This window comes from Pipistrellus kuhlii, unplaced genomic scaffold (assembly GCF_014108245.1).
Source record: "Pipistrellus kuhlii isolate mPipKuh1 unplaced genomic scaffold, mPipKuh1.p scaffold_m20_p_11, whole genome shotgun sequence".
NCBI lineage: Eukaryota > Metazoa > Chordata > Mammalia > Chiroptera > Vespertilionidae > Pipistrellus > Pipistrellus kuhlii.
This window is the reverse complement of record NW_023425416.1, coordinates 8,391,991-8,416,246: the sequence shown is the minus strand read 5'-3', so window position 1 is coordinate 8,416,246 and position 24,256 is coordinate 8,391,991. Positions and strand designations below refer to the sequence as shown.

Here is a 24,256-nt window from a genome sequence, read left to right as displayed (position 1 = left end):
TGGTGGTTATAGTAGTGATCATGGTGATGTTGGTTGGTGATGGTGGTGACGATGTTGGTGCTGATAGTGGTAGTGGTGGTGGTGATAGTGACTTGAGCACTGATGAGGTCTAGACATGGTGCTACATATGCTAACTTGTTTGGTCCCCATACCCACCTTACCAAGGATAAATACTTGATTCTGTACATGAGAAAGCTGATGCTCAGAAATTAGCTGGCTTACCTGAGATCTCAAAGGCAGGGAAATGAGGAAACTGGAATAGAAATCCCAGTCTGTTATTTTTATCATAAGTGTGTTCTCAGGAGAATATTCTGTGGTCTCTTTTTGTTCTCTGAATTGTGTGAATTATCAGAGTGCTCAAGCATTAAAATTTCATAATGATTTAAGTTGATTTATCTCTATTCTGCGTTTTGAATAAGAAATCCTAGCCAAATGTAAGAGAAATTATCTAAGGTTGGGCTGAGAGCATCTGGATTTTACATTCTCCCTCTGATGTTTAATCTTAGCCAAGATAACATCAACTTTCTGAAGCCCTACTTCCTCATTTATAACTGAGTGCAGTAATTTCTGCTCTATCTTCACAGGCATTGTTAGATGGATTGAGTGAAATAATGAATGAGATGGCTTTTCCCCAACTGTGAAGGCGTCATTTTTATCATTACCATTATATATATATTTTTTGAGTCCCTGAAATTTAGGCTATTTCTCAAGATTGCTGGGAGACCCCTTCAAATTCTCATTGTTAGAACTGGTGGTATTTATACAAATGTGCCCATTTGAGAATTTATAATTTTAACATGTGGACTGAATCTCACAGCTCAGTTTTTCACGTCAAGGTGTATAACTCCATTCAAATTTGCTTCTCAATCAGGAACTTCCCCCATAACATAAGCATCAGACAATAAGAAGGTTCCAGTGTTTATATTTTGTCGTTATGTGAGAAGATGTGTGTTTGGGTGATGCCTGCTGAAGTGATTTTGTAATGAACAAACATGGGTAGATGAATAATCTTAGTAAGTGGGGAACCGATTATATTGTTCTCTCTACTTTGGTATAGGAGTGGAAATGTTACTAATCCACTTCCAATTGTTCTTTTTCAGATGCAGCTTTTCTTTTACAATCCAGACGACTTTGACAGCTTTCAAACTGCCATTTCTGAAAACAGAATAATCGGAGCCATGGCCATCTTTTTCCAAGTAAGTTAACAGTGGCCCAAGTACTTCATCCAGAGAGTTCTTTGAGTATTTTTTTTTTAATTCACCGAATTGTTCTGTGTATAATGAACGCATCTGTTTTCTAGTTCACACCTGTCTAAATGAAAGATATTTCATATTGTCTAATGTGTGATTTAAAATGTAAATAAGTATGTTTAGAAACATAATGAAAATTTTTGCATGAATTATCCTGATTTTATTGCCACTTGACTGGTACACAGATTGGAGAACACATTTATCATCTAAGTTATTTTCACTGCTGAAGCATTTTGAACAGGTTCCCTCAGCATATTAAGAGCCTGATGTAAAGGGGAAAAAAGTGGTTTTCTTTGGAACAACTTCAAAATTTGACATTTCTTGCAAGTAGATTAATAAACGGCATCAGTCACTTCTCTGAAGAGACCCCTCTTCATACCCTCCCAGAAATCCCCAACTGAAGTATATATTGAGACCATTCAGCTTATGATTTGCCATTGTTTCTTTTTCTTTTAAAATACGGGCTGTGTTGGCATTAATGAGTGTTCCTGGCCCCTGTATTGATTTTGTACCTAGAAGCCAAACTTTTCATCCTTCCACAGGTAATGTTGTCAAGACTTGTTAATGTCAAATTCAATCAATATTGACCAAGTAGCCCAGAGAGACCTGGTGCTTTATTGTGTGGAAGGTAACATGAGTGGTAGGCATGTGACTTGTCTTTCAGTCTTAAAATTTGCCAAAGGAACAGATACAGGTGTTCCTTTTACCAGTGACTAATTCTGTCTTCCTGACAAGTTAAAGGAACATCAAAGACATCAGGACCTTCCCTGGCCTGGTCCTTTCACCTCTGTCTTTTGGGGCAAGCTCCTTTGTCATCGAGATGGAGCTGTTCTTGTTTCCAGTGTGTTCATTTCACTCCTCTTTTTCGTATAAAAATAAAATGATGGAAATTTTTCTCCACTGCTTCTCTCTCCCTCTTAGCAACTTTCTCTCCCTTTCTTTCTTCTAAATAAAGGAACAGATTGGAGGAAATTACATATAAAATATTGAAAAGCCTAATATTCTACTCAAACATTGAAAACAGTAATAGTGGTTGGTGGTCATCAGCTTGGTCATGGTACCTATTTTCAAACTGTGGGTTCTGACCTTCTGGAGAGCTGTAAAGTCATGTACATGAAATCTAATCAGCATTTTAAAAGTACTGACATAGAATAGAAAAAAAATCAGAAAATATTAGTGTGTCACACATAATAAGGTTAAATATGTTTGTAAGACTTTTTTTTTTTTTAGTTGTTTATATCCAGAGTGATGCAGTGACTGAATCAGTGGCCGGCAAACTCATTAGTCAAAAGAGCCAAATATCAACAGGACAACGATTGAAATTTCTTTTGAGAGCCAAATTCTTTTAAACTTAAACTTCTTCTAATGCCCAGGCCGTGGTATTTTGTGGAAGAGCCACACTCAAGGGCCAAAGAGCTGCATGTGGCTCGCAAGCCACAGTTTGCCGACCACGATACTGGGTTGTGTTATGAAATGTGTGTGTTATTGTGGTTAATCCACAGATGTTTTGGAAGTCATCTTTTTTATTGTACATTGGGCCGATTTCTCCACTGTCCCCATTGTTCTCCCCACATACTTTTTTCTCTGCACTTTTCATGAGCCGTAGTAGAGTGTAGCATTTTAACAGTTTATTCACTGTTTGCTTTGAATCCCATCTCTCCTACTTAACATCTGTATAATGGCGACTTAGTAATTTAAACTTTCCAACCTCCGCATCTTTATCTGTGAGGTGGGGGTGGCAACTTCTACAGAATCAAGATTGTAGAAGTCATTACATGGAGCCCCTAGTATCGGACCTGGCACATAGTCAACACTGGGACATGACAAATATTAATACTATGTGTCCATGTCCATTCATCTCTGTCACTGTGGGATAGAGACCCCATGGTGTGTGTGTCTTCTTTGCATGAACAGAAGACTATTCTGGACCCTGCCCTGTTGGCAGCTCATTTGGGTTCTGGCAGGTCCCCTTCTGCTTCTAAGCCATGATTAGGCTGCCTTTCACAATAGTGGAGTTATTTGAAACATTCCTAAACAGTTCCAGCTACGTGGTTAATTCCTTGTTTTATGTTACTGTCTTCTTGGCATGTTGCTTTGCAGATAGTTGGAACTCTACTCCCCTAGCCTTGCCCTCAGATCTAAACCCCTCCTCCCCTGTCATGCCCACCATGACCAGCTCAGCCAGGTCCTGGGTCATCTTTCTTGTGGGAAAATGCATTTTTGAAATGTTTTTAGGAGCATTAACAGGGCTGGCTCACAGCATGCTCTGCCCCAAAGCATTTTATTTTTTTTAGTTCTGTAAACTCTTGTTAAATATAAGACCAATTAGTCTCAGGCAGGGAAAGCACATTGGTATACAAACCACAAAACACCTCAGTGGGAAATCCAGGATTTGAATTTTAAAGGATTTCTAGGGCAGAACTACTACTAGCTCACATGCAAAGAAATTTAGATCCATTTTATCTAGTAAGTTCTTCTCTGAATTTTGACTTCCTGTCCTCTAGACACAAAATAGCGGACAGATAATCTGGAATGGGATGGAATTGCTGTGGTGAGCTGCCCCCATAGTTTCCCTTAGAAATGTAGTTGTAGTCTCTCTCTCTCTCTCCCTCTCTCTCTCTCTCTCTCTCTCTCTCTCTCTCCTCTCTCCTCTCTCCTCTCTCCTCTCTCCTCTCTCCTCTCTCCTCTCTCCTCTCTCCTCTCTCTCTCCTCTTTCTCCTCTCTTTTCCAGGCCACGTAAAAATAATAAAAAAGAAAAAAAAAAAGAAATGCAGTTGTACATCAGTTCATTTGTACATCTGAATTCACACTGTGACTTGCAGTGGAAAGGGAAGCTTTGTTTTTGTTATTTTAATTTCACAGTCCAGTTAGATTCCATACTGTGAGGTCTTTGTATTTTGAGTCTTTCCGTAGGAATGATAAATTTGGGAGTTTGGTATTTCTTCCCCCAAGTAGTCAGTTAAATCTTGGCATATATTTCCCTACTCAAACCTGGCATCGCACATTTTGGCATTGAAGGAGTATTTACCATCTCTTCAGCACTGATTCTGAGCCAGGGATACTACCAGGTGCGCCATTGGGCAAAATAAATGTGATCAGCACCTGCCCGCTAGGACCCCACAGTCCCATGTGGTCATGGCCAGAAAGAGGGGCGTGGAAAAGCTTCCCCACTTGCGACGAGGCTGTGCTCTGATTTGGTGCTCAGGAGCTCACCTATTCATTATCCTGAGGGCCATGATTCCAGCTGCCCCACCTCATGCCTAGGCACGGCTAAGCCCATGCAGATGTGGTAGCCTTGATGCTGACTAACATTAGAATAATTTTTTAATTCATTTTTTTATTATATTTGTTTCTTTTTAATTTCTCACCGTGTGTCCATTATTCCATGTAATTTTAGCTCTCTCGCTGCCTTTGCTATGATGAGATAGGATGAAGTGCATGTTTCCAAAACACCAAAACAAACACAAACCGAAGGGACACATAGTTGGCCAAACCATATGTTGACCTAGAGTCAAGGTTGTCTGCAGGCAGGCCTCATGTTGTGGCTCACAGGAGTAATGACTGAACAGACATAGCACTTACAATTCTTTTCTTTAGTTAAACATGGAAGGGTTTACACATGACATCCAGATGACACAGCAGCCGTCAGAATCTGAGTAGAGGCTGTTGGTCTATTTTGAAGGGGCCTTGCTTTCCCCTTGCAACAGTTCCTCATTCCTTCACGTCAGCATGACCTTCCGGTCAGGATCCCAGCCTGGACCCCAGTAACTCTGAGTGGTACCAGGCATCTTTCAGTTGCAGGCAGAGTGGAAGGTCAGTGTCAATGCTGAACGGTGAGCCACAACACGAGGTGTGTAAATGGAGGGAACACCAGTGAAGGAAGGAATGACCTCCTCCATGTATGGGAGATGGCAAACCTTAGCAGCCATATATGGTTGTGTGCATTTGGGCCCACAGAGCTCTACAAGGTACATTCACTTCATAGCCACTGCGGGGTGGAATATTTATTATAATTTCCCACTCTTGTTAGTAGTGTGTCTGGAAGAAAAAAGGCCTTGTTTTCCAGTTCAAATACACCTTTGGGCCAGCAACCCTCTGGAAGATATAGTGGAAAGTAAGGATAGCATTTGATTTTAAAGGATTGTTAACTTAATTATGTTAAAAAATTGGCAAGGGATGAAGACATTTGCAGTTAATCCACTGAAGAAATGATTAAATGCTTGTTTAACTAAGTTATGTAAGGCAAAAATTAAAATGATTATTTTCTGTTCATTAAAGTAGAATCTCCAGTATTCTTTACCATTAGTCTGATTTGAATTCCTGTAAAAATGTAAAATACCAAATATCATTAAAATCTCTTTTAAAATATTGTATTATTGTGACAATATTCTACATGGATTTAAAGAAGTAAAAAATAAGAAAACTGTTTACAGGAAAGCTAAATATAGCAGTAGGATGATTAGACAATTTGTAAAGGATACTTCACTTTGAAAATAACTGAAAACATTGCATTAGTTCTGATTTAAGATTATGGAGTAAAAAGTATCAGTTCTTGCAGAGACCTTACTTTTAGGTAGGCCTATGTGTTTCAGACCAAGAATCTCCCATCATAACTCTCTGAATTGGATTCTGCTTTGTTTTTCTTTTTTATGGCCTCTTCTTCACCATTCCTCATGAACACTTTCCTCCATTTACGCACCAGAACTGAAATGCAGTCAAACCATGCAACTGTTTTACTGGCTTTTTAATCTGATGCTCATAGATGCTTGGTAATCCCAAACTTCTAATCATTTTGATTATTGTAGTTTTTTCAAGAAGTTCATAATCATCTTTGAATTTTAGTTTGGAGGGAACATCTCGTTAATGTTATAGCTTGGCATTATTATTTGAAGACGTAAATTTTTATTTTTATTTCCTGATTCCATTGAACTCAGAGTTATAAATGCATAATTCTTTAAGAGCACCTACATTTAGAAACTTTTCTTTTGTGATATTTTTTGCAGCTTCCTTGTTAGACGTGTTTGAGTGTAGTCACTTCTGAAAACTTGCATCAGACTCAAAGATATAATATTTTCGTCATGTCTCCATCCAGAGGCCCAGTCATTGGCATAGTTCTTGTACACTTTCAAAACTAAATAAATTGCATCCTGCTTTATTTAAAGGTTGTCTGAAAGGGTTTTCTTTTGAAGACTCAATGGTTCTATTGAGGTTTCTTCATTCAATGTTAACAGTTTTACTTCTTCTACTGGGAGAGTTGAGCCCCTTTGCACCAGTATTTTTTTTTTTTCTTTTTAATTTTTTTAGCCTGAGTCTGCCGGCAGTCTTTTGGTCTTCGCTGAAGTCTGTAACTCAGTCATTTGCCCCTGTTCATTTCTGCCCTTATTTCAGAGTTGAAAGCAAACTTGAAAACTGAAATGTTTCTCAAGTTGCTGCCACATTCTTTATGTCATGTCGGTCCAGACTGCTTAATTATTTCCCTCCATCTGGAGCAGCTTCATAATTAAATGAAATGGCAGCACCTGGGATTATTTATAGACACTGGGAAGGCAAGGGGAGTTCTTGATGACTCATCCATCCAGGGCTGGCCAGGAAGCCTTCCCTCCACCTCCCTGCATTTCACCTTCCCTCTATCCACCCCCACCCCCCTAGGTAGATGTGATTTGCCCTTCCTTTAACCCCTGTTTCTCTTAGCTGCCATTGTGCATTAAGCTTGTAGTTTTACGTGCCTTCTTCTGCCCTTGTACTGTGAGCTCAATGACGACTTGGGGTCTTACTCCTCACTTTCCATCTCTTGCAGGAGGCTAACTCTGGGGCTTGGTTGTGCAAATACTGAACTGAATTTTGTGGAAAGATATTTAGATTCTGTAGTCTTGATTACAGTGGAACAACTTGACAAACTATCAGCTAAGGTGTGTTAGAAGTAGGCACTAGGAGCTGCGGGGTTGGCAGTCTGAGTCTTGTTTCTCTTTTCTTTGTATCCCATCACCAACCTTTCCCTAGCCCTCACATCAGTATCTTAACCTAAATTACACCTCAGGTCTGAATTACAGGGAACTTCTCAGGATGCTTACCACAACGTTAATGATCTGAATCTTGGAAAAGCATATCTAGATGGATATGTCAGCATCACCTGAAAACGAGGTTATATCAGAAGGATAAGACCCTTGAGATGGCCAAGGAAGGACATTAACCTTAAGAGCATAGGCCTGCTGATTTATTGTGGATGGTAACTTTCTGACATGGGCTCCATTGGGTCTAACATGCTGTGAAAGAGCTGTGTCTTCTTTTATGCTTGTAGTTATGAAAAAGCAACAGAGCCTTAAAAATCTGAAAGTAGTAGTGCATTCAGAGACTTTATTGCCAAGACTATCTGGGTATGTCTTTGTCTCTGGATGCTTTAATAAAATTTTCTATCAAAATGCTCTTATTGTAGTACATAGAGGCTGGAGAGACTGAATTTTTGCTATTTGTCTTTCTAGCTTACCTCTGTCTCTAGTATTTCCTTCCTAGGGTCTGTCTGTGAAGGTTAATGGAGTAGTTTCTGTGTGCTTCAGCAAACATGTATGTATGTTTCTTAGTATTGCTATTCTTTACATGTCTATGGTTTTCTCCCTCCCTTTTTTCCATCAGATTCTCTAAGTAAACAAAATGTAATTTTTTTCTCATCTATTTATTCATGTTCTCATTTGCTAACCCATTTGCTCCTTGTGCAATATTTATTAAGCACCTTCTTTCTACCATTCTCCATGAACATTACAAATGTAGCCTCAGATTTGTAGCCAGACCTCAGAGTTTATGAGAAACTTTGAGTCACTTTTGGATTCTTTCATTGACAGTAGCTTTATTTTGTCATTGGGAGGTAGGGGAAGATGAAATGTCAAGAAATTAATACAAGAATTGTATCTTGTGTATAATTTCAAAGTGATATTTTGTTTTGTGAGTATGAAGTTCCTATTTGTAAATTTTAGAATTGGACTCTCCTTTCTCCATTCGTCTTCAACTTCTTCCATTTTTTTCTACATAGCAAACCACTATTAAAGTATCAGTTGCCCCTTGGTGACCTAAATTGACCTCGTTGATTTTTTTTAACCATCCTGAGGAATCTTTTTCTTTTTTAAATGAAGAATAATTTAATTCTATCTTTACTATAGGTCTACTTATTTCATTTTATTTTTACTATTTTACTTTTGACTGATCCTCTTGGCAAGGTGAAGCAAGGATCACTACTCCATAGGAAGGAGGGGAAGAAAGGACAGAGAGATAAGGAGGGAGGGCCTTGGTCAGTGTTTCTAAGTGGCCCACACACCAAAGTGTCTCAGGTTCAATTCCTGGTCAAGGACTCAATCCCTGGCCCTGGTCAGGGCTCGTGGAGAAGACAACCAATTGATGGGTCTCTCTCACATGGATTTTTTTTTTCTTTCTCTCCCACTCTTCTTTAAAATAAAATAAAAAAAAAATCAATGGAAAAAATATCCTTGGGTGAGGGGGTTAAGAAAAAGAAAGGGGGGGGGGGAGTAATTATACTCATTTATCCACCACCCACCACAGAAAAACGAATAAGTTTTTTAAATTGGAAAGCATATGAATTGATGCCAGAGAGTAATGATAGGCTGTTAAAACCTCCTTCTTACACTGCTTTTCAGGATAATTGCAATAAACTAATATGATTCTTAATTTATTCCTTCCTAGTTGCTGCTGTTTGAATATCATCTTTCTCATATTTTCCACATCCTTGGTTTTATCCAGTTATAAGTTCAATTCTTTCACTACATTACCTAAAAGTGTAATTTCAGAATGTTTTGGGTTGATTAAGAAGACTTTTTTTATACACACACAAAAATTAAAATACATATGTTCCAATTAAGCTATTTTAACAGCTAATTGGTTTCATAGGACTTGTCATTAAGTGAAGGCCAGAGTCATTTTTAATGTTCAGATGCAATTTTGGAGCAGATTTGTGGATGTACAACATTGAATTTATAGTCTATCAGGTGTTTTCAGTGCATCTCCTGGCTGCAAATGGCCTGTAATTCAAACTTCCTCTTAACGAACATTACCGGAGACTATTTAATAATTGGCGAAGCATTACATAGTTAAGAAGCTTTGAGCTCTTTGAATGTGACCACGTGAAAATCTCTTTAATTAAATCATTGCACTTCAAGGACAGTTAGCAAGTACTTTGCCTTCATCATAACCAGACAGTAGTTTAGTATCTTCACTTAGTTTAGAATTTACTTGTTTTGACCATTCGTTCTCATACACGTCCTATAATTTTTCATAGTCTCAGAGAAAATATTAGGAATTCCATAGTGATCTCCCTAAACTGAAGTGAGATACCTGGCTTCTAAGGGGTGAAGTGGTTGGCCATGATCCTGTAGCTCTGGAATGTATTAAGCTGAGGATTCTAGTTTCATGACTCTCAGCCCAGTTGTCTTATTTTCCCTAAGAATGTCCTCCCTGGAATGTGAACTGGTAGATTCCTTAGCTGATTAGACCTTTTGGAAGAACTCTACCCATAAAGCACTTTGCATCCCAAGAGTAGAAGCAACTGGCAACTCTCCTCTCCCCACCCTTCCTCTCCAAGATAAACTAGTTGGGAAAAGTGCTTCTAGATGGAATACAAATAGTGTTAATAACCATTAGCATTTATTGTGGACTTATTTTATGTAAAATGCTAAAATGAAGTTTCTACATTAAGTTATCATCTGATTTAATCTTCTCTTCTGACCCTCTCAAGGTGTTATTACACCCTTTTTACAGGCGCAGAAGCTACGTCATGGAGCTTTTTCAATATAAATTCCTCAAAATTCCACAGCCAAATAAATGTTGGAGCCAATATTCAACAGAAACAGGATATCTCCAGGGTCTGTGCTCTTAGAGGAGTACCATGGGAAAAGTTGGACATTCAGTTGAAGAGGATAGAGAAGGAAGTCTATATCACTTGGTCCCTGTTATTATCATCTATATATAGAAAAGCCCAGCGACCGGAATGGCAGAACAATGAGTGGCTATGACATGCACTGTGGCAGCCAACCAGCCTGACCCAGGGCCTCATTGGCCCCTACCCCTGGCTGCCTGGCCCCAAATCAGCCCCCAACACCCCGATCAGGAGCGGGACAGGCCAGCCAACCACCCTCGGTCCTTCTCCCTTGCTGGCCCAGCCCGATGGGCCCATTGGGGGAGGCCAGCAGGACCCCACCTGTGCATGAATTTGTGCGCCAGGCTTATAGTGTATAAATAAGCGCTTTTGTCTGTTATGCTGGAACCTAAAGAGCTATTTTCTTGTAACTTAAATTGTATTCTTATTCTTTCCCCCCATAATTAAATCCTTTGATCCCATTCTAAATTCTCTCTGGCTCTGACCTGTAATTGTTTTATAGATCTGAAGACAAGTTTATTGGTTTGGTTTTTCTTTTTCTTTTTATTCATGAAAAGGCTATAAAGAATATTGAATGGATTGCATGGTTAGATAAGGACAGTGTGATTGAATGGGGTAAAGCATTAAACAGTGATTTAATAACTTTTTTAATGAACATAGTTCTGATGGAGAGGAGGAGGAGGGAGGGAGGGAAGGAACAGAGGATTTTACCCCCCCCCCCCCCGAGGTACAGGTGGCCATGCCTGAAGACACTTGTCACACTGGGTGGTCAGTGTTATGGTGGTGGAGACTGGAAATGCTGCTCAGCATCCTACCATGTGCAGGATGCCCCACAGTGGAAAACTAGCTATCTGGCCTAAAATGTCCGTAGTGAGGTTGGTACACCCTGCTTTATGATACTTAACTGTTTGAGAGCACCTAATGTTTTAATCTCAGTAGATTTGGAAGAGGGGGGGAGCACAGTAGTGGCTATTTGGATTATGTATTGTCTGATAGGAATAACTAATAATAATAATAACTTCAATCTCATGTCTGAAAAGCCCCTAGTTCCTGGCCAATCAAGGGACTAGGTTGGCCAGGGACTAGGCCAAATAGTCAACTGGATTCTGAGATCTGGTGTAAAGATTTAAATGCAATTTAAATGGATGTCTTCCACAGTTGTGTGGAGGACAGTTTGGAAGAGGAGCAAGAGAAGGGCAGAGGTGCAGAACAAGCAGAGCCAGAAAACCACTTAAAATTCTGGCTCAGCATCCCTAGCAAGAATGGTGGATGAGGCAATAGGAACCATAGCAATAGCAGATTCAAGACATACTTAGCAAATAAAATCAGCCAGATTTGGTGACCGCTTGGATATGGATGTCAGAGTTGAGAAGGATCCCTGGGTGAAGTGAGGAGCACAGGAACAGAAGCTGTGCAGGAAAGAATGACCTGAGATGTCAGCGAGGTTTCTAAATACAGATGCTCTGTAGATATGTGCAGGTGTAAATTTTAATCTCAGGGAAAATTGGGGCTAGAAAAGAATACGGAATCATTAGGCTATCTGTATGTGTCAGCTGAGATCAGGAGAATTCTTGAAGTCAAACAAAAAAAGATTTAAGCCTAGAACATTCTGGAACAGCAATATTATGGGACAGAACTCAGTTAAATTGTAAGGAGATTTTGCTAGCCTGTTTCTAAATGCAGCCATTATAAAATATCAAATTGTACAAACTTAAAACTATAACTTAATTTAAAAAAAAAGATAATAAGTAGGGGAGGGAGAATTAAATTTATATGCCAAAATGCTGAAGTTGGCATTTTCAGGGTATTCCAGCTTCATCTTGATGCCCTTAAATTAAACTCACATGGGTTTTCGTTCCCCAGACACTGCAAGTATTTGTGAAATAAGCACCAATTTCGTAGACCACTCATCTAGTCATAAAAATGGCAAACAAAGATAAGAACACGTGCAGATGCCTTTGAACTCAATATCAGTGGGAGATGGTTGGAAAAACTGGAAGATCAAGGCCACTCCCTTTGGCAGTTGTAGGGAAATCTGCCCGACACCCAAATCTCTGCCCGGTTCCCGTGGCATCACAGAATCATTCCCCAGGGCAGACTTTTAAAGCTATTCCTGCTGGTTTTACTTTAGAGGTTTGTGATGGTGTCTTTTGAGATCTGTTTTCTCTCTGGCCATCTAGGCATTGTCTCAGAAGCGATGAACCACCTCTCACCGTGTGAAGCTTGCTGCTCCTCACTTGGGGTGCTGCTCGCTGGGCCTGCCCTCCCTGCATGAAGCTTGCAGCTCTCCTATATTTAGGGTTTGCACTAACGCCACTGTTTGTTTTCTCTGTCCGTAGTATCTTAAAATCTGTGGTGCGTCTGCACCACCCGAAGCCCAGTGCTCTTGTTCGTCAGTGTGTTCTGGGTGATGCCTGCCTGTTTCTTGCGTGGACCTCTGACCCCCCAAAGCACTTGTCACGTGCACCTAACGGTAAAGACAGAGAGCAGTCTGTGTGTACAGATCTCTCCTGGGTGGTGGACCGATTCACTCACTCACACACGACTCAGCAGCAGGCTGGGAAGAAACTTAATGTGTCCATCGATGTGGAACCTTTTGTGATTTACCCAGTACCCCTTTCTCCTCTAACACCTTGATCGTGGTAAGGCTGCTTGGCTGACTGGGCTATTTTTCAGGAATGCAACTCCCGTGTTTGTGAGGGATTAGGGAACAGAGACCGTGGGGGAAATTCCATAATAGAAATATTTTCTCCTTCATGCCTTTTCACTTGCAACAAATGTGATACCGTGAAAGGCACAGTGGTTGGGACTTGTACTGTTTTTTGTGGCGTTTTTTTTATTTTTTTTTTTATTTTTTTTTTTTTTATGTTGCCTGCCCAGGTGTCTTTTGAGAAAAGTATTAGCACAGGATCTTCCTGTTTGGGGTTTTTTAGGGGCTGAGAAGTGTACCTAGGCACTGACTGGCATGGCACATTTTGGCAGTAGATTCTGTGCCCAGCCATTCTTGTCCTCTGAATATGCACTACTCTACCTGATTTTGGTGTCTGCAAATTCCTATTTAGCTGTGTATACAATGATGAGTGAAGCTAATTCACTTTATCTTGCTTGTTTGGAATTTGGGTTTGTCCAAAATTGAAGTAAGCCAGGACTTATTTAAAAAAGTGTTAAGTGGGTACATCAAGACTATAAATCACTTTGCAATTTGCTCAATTTTTGTGTATCAGTTGGGTATTATCAACTGATTTCATTTGATATTAGTCCTTTGGTTATAACAAAGAACTCATATCATATATATATATATATATATATATGGATTTGGTGAGGGACCTCCTAGAATCACAGTGCTAATGATTATATATAATCCTATCTAATATAGAGGGAATATGCAAATTGACTGTCACGCCATAACAACATGGCTGCTCCCGCAGCAGAGGCCAAGTTCCTGTAACAAGCCTTAATGAGCAATCAGCAGGGACCTGAGACTACTTGGAACTGGGTGGGGTAGGGGACCTGAGGCTGTGTCCCCTGCCTGGTGGAGCTTGACAGGGAGCCTCAGGCTATGCCACCCATCCCGGTGCCAGGCTGGGGGACCTCAGGCCATGCCTCCCCCCTTTGCTGCCCTGGTATCAGGTTGGGGGAACTCAGGTCATGCCCCCAGCTTGGCAGGGCTTAATGGGGGCCTCAGAGTGTGCCCTCTGCCCTGGCACTGGGCCAAGGGGCCTGAGGCTGCGCCCCACACCCAGCAGGGCTTGCTGGGGACCTCAAGGTGTGCCCTCTGCCAGGGAACTCAGGCCATGAACCCTGCGCTGGTGCTGGGCTGGGGGACCTGAGGCTGTGACCCCCCCACCTGGAGGGGCTTGACAGAGGCCCTCAAGCCATGCCCTGATGGGGCTTGATGGGGTGGGGCCAGCCGAGTCTGGATCTAGCCCAATGGGGGTCAGGCCAGCCAGGTCTGGGTGTCACACAGTTTCAAGGCACACATGGGTGGGTGGGGACTTGACTGTGGTTCCTGTGGTGCATCCCAGACTCTGACAGGAGGAAGGTTTTCATATTCATTTTACTAATTTCCTTTCATCTCTAACGCTTCTATTATAGAGAAAGGGCAAACAGCAATATTAAAATATTTTCTCTAATTAATTCCCTTTTAATGTGCAAGAATTTTGTGCACCAGGTCACTCAAGAAATATAATTGCTTATCTCAAAAGGAATAACCAGTTCTGACTCTGGTCATTTAATTCTGGGATTTCTCAATCCATATTATTGTGGTCTAGGCATCCTTGGGCACCATTCTAATGTGGTTTCAACCAATTATTTCTATTTTTAGGCACTCTCTAAAGGTGGCTGCCAGGCACTGGCTCAATTTGTCATTTTACAGGCACACCTCACTGTATGGCGTTTCGCTGAGAATGCATTTTCATCAATGTGGAGGCAAAAGGCTCCACCAACAGAAAGATTACAATTCACTGAAGGCTCGGATGATGTTTAGAATTTTTTAGCAAGAAAGCATTTACAGTTGAGGTACATACGTTGTCTTTTTAGACATAATGCTGTTGCACATTGAATAGTACCATCTAGTATACCTACAACTTGGACATGTACTGAGAAAAACAAAAACTTTTGTGGCGTGCTTTATCGCGATACTCTCTTTGTTGTGGTGGCCTGAAGCCACATTCACAATACCTCTGAGGCATGTCATTGTAGGGCTACCCCCATGTGGCTTAGAAATGTCAGCAGCTAGCATATACAAGGCCAGTTCCTCAATCTTTCAAGACAAGAAGGGAATGGTTAGGGCCACATCTGAACTTTTTTCTTCTTCTTTCTTTTTCAAGGAAATCAGCCTAACACTAGGGTTCCTCCATATTTTGAATTGTATGGGCCAAACCTGTTCTCATCCCAGCGAATACTGCAGACAGGTGAACCCCGGGCCTTCTAACAAGGGAGTTCGTTTTGGATTTTCTTTGAATATAAACAATAATTTTTTTAAAAAAAGCAATAGGAGATAGTTGTGGACGTTGGTCAGGTATCAAGCCTGCTGCCCATTCTGCCAAGTGCCCCACCTGCATTCTCCTACCTGATGCTCATGGCACTTCTCTGAGAAGGAGAGTCTGCTCCCAGGTCCTTCCCAAAGGCTATGCTGCCCTGTAGTTCGGAGTCACTGCCCAGGAGAGCCAGGACAGGCATGGGGTTTGGACTGAGAAGGTCTGTGCTAAAAGCCTGTCTTTCCGCCTACTGCCTTGCTCCCCCTCTGCCTTCGTTCCTTTGTGCATCGCATGGCAATGTTGATATCTGCCTGCTTTGCTGTGGACTTGAGGTGGAAGTATGTATGTGAAAAAGCTATAGCGCAGACTGAAGCACTAAACACTTGTCAAAATTATAAGTCTGATAATGATGATAATTACTCACAGGTGGGGTTGAAATGCTTCCCAAAAAAGGGGGGGGGGTGTTATTTTGAATGATTACTTTCCCAGAAGCCTGGCCTGGAATGGGCACGCTAAGGTAAACACATTGTGTTGGTGCATCGAGTATGTGCACCCTCCCCATCCGCCTGCATTGTGGTTCCCGTGCTTTAGCTTTCTGGTTGCCTTGGCTGGGGGGCGAGGTTCTGAAGTGTTGTTGGTGCTGTGACCCATGCCTCTCTTGGCTTTGCAGAGGAGCTCAAGCAATTGGTCATAAGACCCTGGATGATGCCAAAACCGGTTTGGCTCAGTGGATAGAGCATCGGCCTGTGGACTGAAAGGTACCAGGTTTGATTCCGGTCAAGGCCATGTACCTTGGTTGCAGGCACATCCCCAGTAGGGGGTGTGCAAGAGGCAGCTGATTGATGATTCTCTCTCATTGTTGTTTCTAACTCTCTATCCCTCTCACTTCTTCTCTCTAAAAATCAATAAAATATATATATGTATTTTTAAAGACCCTGGATGGTGAGATAGTCAATGGGAGGGGCTGGTCAGCTGGAGAGAAGAAGGTAACTCAGTGACATGGGCCCAGATGCTGTACATGGTGGGGACACCATTTGGAAGGAAGGGTCCCCATCACCTTTTTCCTTGGCCCTCACGTGCCTGCCTAATTTGTAGTATTGAATCCATTTCCAGTGGTGATGTTGTAAGCCAGGTGGCCTTTTTGTGGGCTTGCTGGTGCTGGGAACATGTTCTCTTTTGTGCATGTCTTCTTGGTTACCGGTGATGCCAGCCATAATGCTGTGGTCAGTGTGAGGTATTGCCTGACCTGGCTATTCATTCCACTCATCCCCGTGTTAATGTGGATGGAAGGCCGGGGTTGTAAGTGGGAGGTGCATTCCTCCTGCACTTCGGCAGCTGTGACTGTTCCCCTTTTCTGGAGGGATGAGATCACCCCCTGTGCACACCCCTCCCTCCTTTGCTCTTGATGCCCTTCCGGTGCCTTCCGTGTTCATTCCCTTTGCAAAGTCACTGTGGTGCCCCATACACCATGGCCAGCACAGTGTCCAGAGGATAAATAATTAATACAGCACGATCCCTGTCATCATGGAGGTTTCTGCCTACATACATACACACACACACACACACACACACACACACACACACACACACACCCTGTAAGCTCTCTAAGGCCAGGGCCTGTGCTTGTGGGATGCTGTAATCTCAGTGCTTACAGCAGAGACGGGATGAAAGCAGAGGAGATCACGTCAGAGTCTGCGAGTGAAGAAGAGCTTCTTGCTCCACACGGTGTGATTAAGTCCCAGTTTTCCCCATGAGGAGTAGCAGACGTCAGTGCACCTCACCTTTCCATCCCTCAGTTTTCACCTGGAGAATGGAGAAAGCCATGAAAGACCAGCCTTGGAGAACTGGCTTGTGGCTTGTCTTCATTCATGCAGGTGTGGTGGCCATGTCCCTGGCACATAGTAAGACTTCAATGCTGGTAGCACTCATAACTTACACACTAGCGGGCACCATCATGGATGCTGGCAGGCACCAGCCACCAGTGCAGCGAAGGTCCGTCATGTGGAAGGTAGTGTGAGGAGCCTGCCTGTGTGAGAGGCTAGGCATTCCTGCTTCAGTATTGTGTCACCTGGCATTTGGGCCGAGAGCGCCTGGACCAGTCATCCTCAACCGTGGCTGCTGTTGAGGTCGTGGAGCCAGCTTTAAATGGTTCTCATGCTGGGGGCACACCCCAGAATTCTTCAGGGCAGCGCAGGCTGAGATGTGCTAGTGCGACCAGGCCCACCCCCTCCCCACCAGCTCTCTGCCTGGACAGTCCGTTCATTTGGGCCTTACTCTCTGGGTTCCATCTGCCTGTGTGTGTGGGGGGGGGGCGGGGACCCTGTAGCCCCTCTCTGCCTCCACGTCTCAGGGCCCCCCAGTCCCACTTGGATTCTGTTCCTGTTTTGTAAGGAAGGGTTTCAGAACAAGCCCTTGTCTGTAACTGACTTGGCCTTAATTTATTATGCAAATACCCTGTTTCCCCGAAAATAAGACAGTGTCTTATATTAATTTTTGCTCCCAAAGATGCGCTAGGTCTTATTTTCAGGGGATGTCTTATTTTTCCATGAAGAAGAATACGGTACATATTTATTGTTAAATGAAAATAAAGGAAATTTATTACCTGTATACGGTACGGTAGTACAGTAGTTGTCAACACAAACCAGACAAACTGTGAATCCTACAGTATCAAGAATTTACTCATTTATTCAATGACAATCATGTCATCCTCTTCTGGGAACATCATCATAACAATCCAATTCCTGAATTTCCTGGTGAATTTCTTGTGACTCCATTTCTTTCAGAATCAGTGGACCAAATCTCTCATGTTTAGCCTAGGGGGGCCTTATTTTCGAAGGGGGTGCCTTATATTTCACTCAGAAGGAAACCTGTAGGTAGGTCTTATTTTCGGAGGATGTCTTATTTTCGGGGAAACACGGTAGCAACATTCTCCTAGGAGTCAGGGAGCCTCACCATTTGTCCCGCCTCCTAGTCTGAGCCAGGAGAAAGCCAAGGGTGAGATGTGTGGGGGATGAGGGGGATGGAGGAGGGCCGCTGGCCCCAGAGCTCACCTGAGTCTCCGGATTTCTCCCCTGCGGAGGATGAGCCAGCAGAGGGCGGCCAAGCCCTTTTCTAACCCCAGACAGGGCCCTGCCTGGGGTCTGGGGCTGGCCCTGCATGTGCTTAGTGCTGGCGGTGGAAGCCAGGGCATCGCTCCACAGGCTGCGGCTGGGAGCTGGGCAGGCACAGGGCTTGGTTGCTTTCCTTTGAGAGGCCCAGGTCTAAGGGGCTCCCTCTGCCTTGGGGGAGGCGGGGGGGGGGGGGGGGGGGGGGGGGGGGGGGGGGGGTGGTGGTGGTGGTGGAGCAGAGCTGGGAGCTGGAGGGGGGAGAACTTCTTCCCCAAAACCGTTACTAAGTGTGTGTTGGTAGGAATTCCTGCTCCTGTGAGCCCAGAAGGGAATGTGGAGGGAGGGGAGCAGGTTGTATTGCTCCCTGTCCTGTTCCTTTTGCACCTGCTATTACGTTAGGGAGGAGACGTAGGCTTCTGTGGGCCCGTTTACACCCATTACCTCCTTCCATGCCTCAGACGTGGGTGCCAGAACTCCGGTTTCTAACTGATGAATGGGGAAACCAAGTCACAGACCTATTCAAAACTTCCCAGTCACAGGACTCAAAAATGGCATCTTCTAAACCCAAGTCTTTCTCTCTGGACCTCTTCCCCTTGTCCTACCCTCAGTCTTGCGTTGCCCCTCAAGAGTATGAGCTGGGGTGGTGCCCCAGCAGCAGTACTTGGGCCTTTAAGGAGAAGTCTATTGGGGAAACCAGCACTGGTGAACTCCTTTTCCTGCCAGATATCTCTTCAATATGGAGGTTCTGGGAGTTTCATGTTCTCACTAGCCTGCCTGGGAACCTGGCGTCAAGCTTATCACCCTTGGCTTTTTATGGTTTTTGCCATGCTGCTCCCCCAGTCCCGCTGCTTCAGTAAAAGATTTGCTAGATTCTAGAACGTTCCAAGTCCAGGCAGCACCTGCCAGAGGTCTCAGTGGCAGAGCAGGCCTTCCCCAGCCTGAGGTCCCACCAAGGCCATCCGGGGGCCATGCTGGGGACCCACCAGTGGCCTGGACCAAGGGGGCGTTTGCCTGGTGAGACCAGGAGGCTCAGGGGGTTCTCCGTTGGTTGGCACACCCCTTGGCTATGGCTGGAACGTTCTGGCAGCTCAGGAGCAGTTCCGCGCACATCTGGCTATGTTCTGCCTGGGGATGCTGGGCCTTCCCAGAGCGGGAAGGCAGGACCTGCACCCCGGAGTGTCTATCCCCCACCACATATGGAGCAAAATGATCACCACCTTCCTCCCCCAGAGCCCAGGTGCGCAGTCATCCTCTCCTCCTGCACCGCACTCTTCTGTCGGGCAAACGTGTAAAATCAGCCTGGGTCCCCGGAAGAGTGCCGTCCCTTATATCCTTGTTATAAAAGCTTCATTTACAAACCCCTGGGACATAAAGCAACGCGGGAACAGTGTTTGCCATCGCAGGTTGTTAGACAGGCACCCTGAGTCAGAGGGGACCTTTCTAGGCAGCGATGCTATCAGATATCCAGGAGGTCAAAGTTATGGCTGCGTCTCCCCCTCCCACCTCCCCAACCCCCCAGGGGCCTGGAGTGAGGCCACCAGTGGCCGTCCAGGAGGACTTTTTTTGCGACTTGGTCTAGGTGCCACCTGCCTGAGGCTCTCTGGGTACACATGACAGCGGTTGAACATTACAGCTGTGCCGTGGCCTTGGGAGAAGAATGTGGCCATCCGCCCTTTCCTCTTTATGCAGAGAATGCTCTGGCCTCTAGGTAGTCATTCACCAAATATTCCTGGTAGCCCAGTGTGTGCCCGGCACTCTGCCAGGTGCTCTGCCAGGCTCCCGGCTGCCCTGCTGGGACAGCCACGTGGCCTCGGTCCTTCTGGAACCACAGTGTGTCAGGGGACTTGGTGCTGATCACGTATAGGTGCCGATGGACCTGTGATTTCACATGTTGCATCACTGCCCAGAGAGCATGTGGTGGGGGTCATGCCCAGTTTGGGGTCACAAAAAGGCCACAGAGACACGAGTGAGTAGCATTAGCTGGATGGAGATGTTCTCAGCACAGGGGACAGCGTGTGAGATGTCCCAAGGCAGGAGAACTGAGCGTCCGGGGACTGAAAGATGCCAGTAGGGCTGCAGCTGGACCCCACAGGGCCTTGGTGGCCATTGGCTCTGGACACGTATGGGAGAGCCAGACTAAGGTGGCCAGCATTTGGGAGCAGGTTAGGAAGGATGTGGGGAGCAGACCGACCTGGAGAGAAGCTGGGAGGTTGCGCTGCCATCTGTTTGTCATAAAGAAAAGAGATGGCGGGGCTGGGACCTGGGGAAAAATGATCTCTTTCCATTACGGAGATTGTAGGGATTTTATGTTCTTATGCAGGAGGAAGAAAATTAGTTTCAGGCTCTGGGAACATGCATTTTGAAGCAACTTGGTGACTAATGAAAAGCACACTCTGGGATAAGAAAGCTGGTCAGGCCGGGTTTTATAAATGCCGCGCACGATGGAGTTTGTAGGAACATCCTCATTTTTGTTCTGATACTGGCAATTTTTCTGCGCTCACTTTTTGCAGCTTTTTACATTTGCTGTTTTCTCCTCTTGTGTTTATTTCTTTACGTGTTTTGTGTGCATTGTGTGAGTGTACGGAGTGGGCCTTCTGTCTTCTTCGGCTTCCATTTTAATTTGGAAAGTTGGGCAGGAGGGTGATCAGGATTGTTGGGGAGCCTGGCATCAGGGTGATCAGGATTGTTGGGGAGCCGGGCAGGAGGGTGGTCAGACTGTCCGTTCCTGTGCACATTTTGCTGTTTGTGTTCTCTGCAAATATAACCAGCTGTTGCTGCTGCGTAAGTTAATTTTGCAGCCATATTGTAATATCTGTAAACCTATAGATCAAACTTCTTGGGGATTTCATTAGTGTGTTTGCAAGTAGTCCTAGGATGTGTAATATATAAAAATTACAGCCATCATTTATAGAATCACATCATGTCTCCACTCTGTTTTAAAACGGATTGGCAATGACCAGGCAGAAGCCTGCTTATAATCTATTATAATAAAAGCGTAACATGCTAATTACACCAGATAGCAGAACGACCTCCAGACATCATTCCAGATGACACTGAGGTGGCAGGGCCTGAGGCAGAGGTGGTTAGGGGCGATTAGGCAGGCAGGCAAGTGCTTAGGGACAATCAGGCAGGCAGGCAGGTGGTTAGGGATGATCAGGCAGGCAGGCAGGCAGGCAGGCAAGCAGTTAGGAGCCAGCAGTCCCAGATTGGGAGAGGGTGCAGGCCTGGCTGAGGAACACTCCTCCCTACCTCACCCGCTGTGCACAAATTTTGTGCACCGGGCCTCTAGTTATCAGAATAAAAGAACAAATTGAGTGGATAGTCTCCAGCTGGAGGGCCCTTTACTGCTGACCACATTTTATTCCCATTTACAGTTTACAGTTCAGAGACCTTTCATGTAGGTTTCATTGATAGCACACAAGAAAACACACAGTTTACCAGCTCATCTTAAAAACACAAAGCATAAAAGCTTCAATGTGAAATCCTCGGGCCACGCCAGCATACAATTAGGAACCCACTGTCAAACAGAAAAGCCCCCAGCGGGCCCTTACGATCACTGTGCATTTAGGCAAAGGGTGAACCCAGATCCTCTCTGTTACTGAACGCCTTGTTCCACTTAGGACTGTAAGAATCCCATGGTGTGAAACAGACTTGGTAAAGGGTGGCCTTCCCGGGTCCGGTAGCTCTTCCAGCTGAGACGTGAGACTAGGACTCCTGTAACGTGCAGGTCCAGACCTGAGACGGTTCCAGCAAATGAAAACCCAAGTAAGCCCACAACAGTACCTGGTGTTCTCTCAAGGGCTGCTGGCTGAGCATGTCCACAGAAACCAGCTCTGGGAGTAATGGTGCGTTTTTACACTCTCATGTTACTGGCAGGTAAGTGCAGACGGGGTGCACACGTCTTTTAGAGGCAGAATTCCTCTACCCCCCTTCTCCAAGTTAGAAAACACCCAAGCATAGTAGGGATCTGTTAAAAAAATAAAGTTGCTAAGAGGGTATCCCTTGTATAAAATAAAGTTCACTCCATCTTTTGTACTATCTGTATCTCAGAAAATAGAATTTCCAAGAAACCCCATGTCCCATAGTTACATTCACTGTGTATGTGCATTAAATAATAATGAAAACATTAAGTTATATATTTAGTAAATAATAAATATTGACTAACGTGATCAGGAAATACCTAAACACTAGACATTCATTTTCCTAAAGAATCTCTCCTGTGAGATTTTTATTGTACCATAGGCTTTTCTGGTTTGAAACCTGGGTTAGATGAAATGATGCGTTTTTAATAGAGATATGGCATTAATTTTCTTCTCTAGCTCTCTTTCAGTTTTCCATTATTTTATAAGGTGCACCAAGTATATCATTCGTATTTTTAGAAAGATCTTAATGGGATGACCAACATGGCCAAACATATGCCCTCACAAAGCACTCTCTGAATGAGGAGGCATTTTAGATCCTCAGAAACACGTTTTTTTTGTGTAAAACAATTTCAAATCCACAGTATAATGCTAGGAAATTAACTCCACTCATTAAAGTGAGGTATAAATATCTCAGAATATTAATTACCACCATCCTAGTTTCCCAGGTTTGAATGGTTGCTATCTTAGAGATTTACTGATTCTTATTAGAGATTATCTTCATTATGAATATTAAGCTTTGGAAAGATTAGGTGGCTAATTGATAGAAGAGCTAGAACAAATATTTTAATACCAATTTACCTTTGTACAGGGCATAGCAATTTATCCCATGCCTTTACATATTATACGTATTTGAGCCGTAAGACAAGAAGATAGCTAGGCTCTGTGCAGCCCCTTCCATCCTGCATCCTGGCCCCAGCTTTTTCCTGCTCAGTTTTCTTAACAGACTTCGGGAAGGGAAAGAACAGAAGTCACGTGACTTGCTCACTTTCACCAGGCTGGAGTTAGCACCCAGACCTCTCCTTTTTATACTGTGTTCTTTACTGCCTTCCAGGAAAGCTCTTGGCCTTCTCTTAGGTGTCACAGGTGGACAGGTCAGGGGAACATGAGGCCCTTGTCTTGGATTTGACTGGATGCGCAGGATTTGCTTGTACTTGTGACTAGAACCCAAGTCTGGATTAGCATGGGATTTTCATAAGCATCTTTCATCTTTCAACAAAGATTGTGGTCTAATTAAACACTTATTATAGAATCTAATTTTTTGAAACCTTATCATCCATCACTACTTACACTTGTCTTTTAAAATGATATTTTAGGCCTGAAATGTAATCCTAAAAAAATAATTCAAATACTGGAAAAGTTTTGGGCACAGAAGTGTTGATTAGACTATTGTTTATGGTAGTGCAACAGGTGGAACAAACCCAAATTCCCACCGTTTGAGGAAGGGTGAGTGAGTTAGGCGAATCCCGAAACTGGAGAATCATGTAGCCATTAAACATTATTCTTATGGAGACTTTTAATGACTTAAGGCACATTATTAATACTATTATGATAAAATGGTAATACTGTATGTGAACCAAGCAATTAGGAATCTCAAGCACATACATGGTATCTGTCACCAGGCAGTCATCCCTGCACTTGACATGAATCAAGTCACTTTGGGGCGTGTGCTCATCATACTTACCAGGGAAGTACTTCGTGTTCAGATGCAGAAAAGGGAGTCCAGATACCAGCTCACACGGCTGGTACGTGGAGAAGGGGGCATTCGAACCCCTGACCTTAGCCATTACTGCTGTTCTGCCCAGTGTAGCACATGATCGCACACAGGCTGTGAAATACGTTCATGAGGGGAAAGTTTGGAAGGGCATGTGGCCCAGTTCCCAGCACTGGTGACCTATGCTCTAGACTTCCCTGCATCTTGTATAGAGTGTGAGATATCTATGTTTAAATAAATTGATAGGTGGGGGGCTTCTTTATACCTCCCAGCATTTCCTTGTCACTGAGTGAAAGCCCACTGTAGGTGACATGTCTGTGACTTCCAGCTCCTGCACAGTCAAACCACAGCTTCCTCCCGCCCTGACTTGGCATTGTTTTAGTGAGAAAGGTGGTGCGGACACAGACC

General features: G+C 43.8%; 1 protein-coding gene across 3 annotated transcripts in view; it reads left to right on the top strand.

Moving 5' to 3' along the window:
* The window catches only part of PTPRG (protein tyrosine phosphatase receptor type G), a 643,070-nt gene that overhangs the window by 456,189 nt on the left and 162,625 nt on the right, over positions 1–24,256 (top strand). For all 3 annotated transcript variants that reach the window (XM_036430671.2, XM_036430672.2, XM_036430670.2), the window contains exon 5: positions 1,101–1,196. In XM_036430671.2, the coding sequence (XP_036286564.1) occupies positions 1,101–1,196 (96 nt within the window). The remainder of the gene's footprint in view (positions 1–1,100; positions 1,197–24,256) is intronic.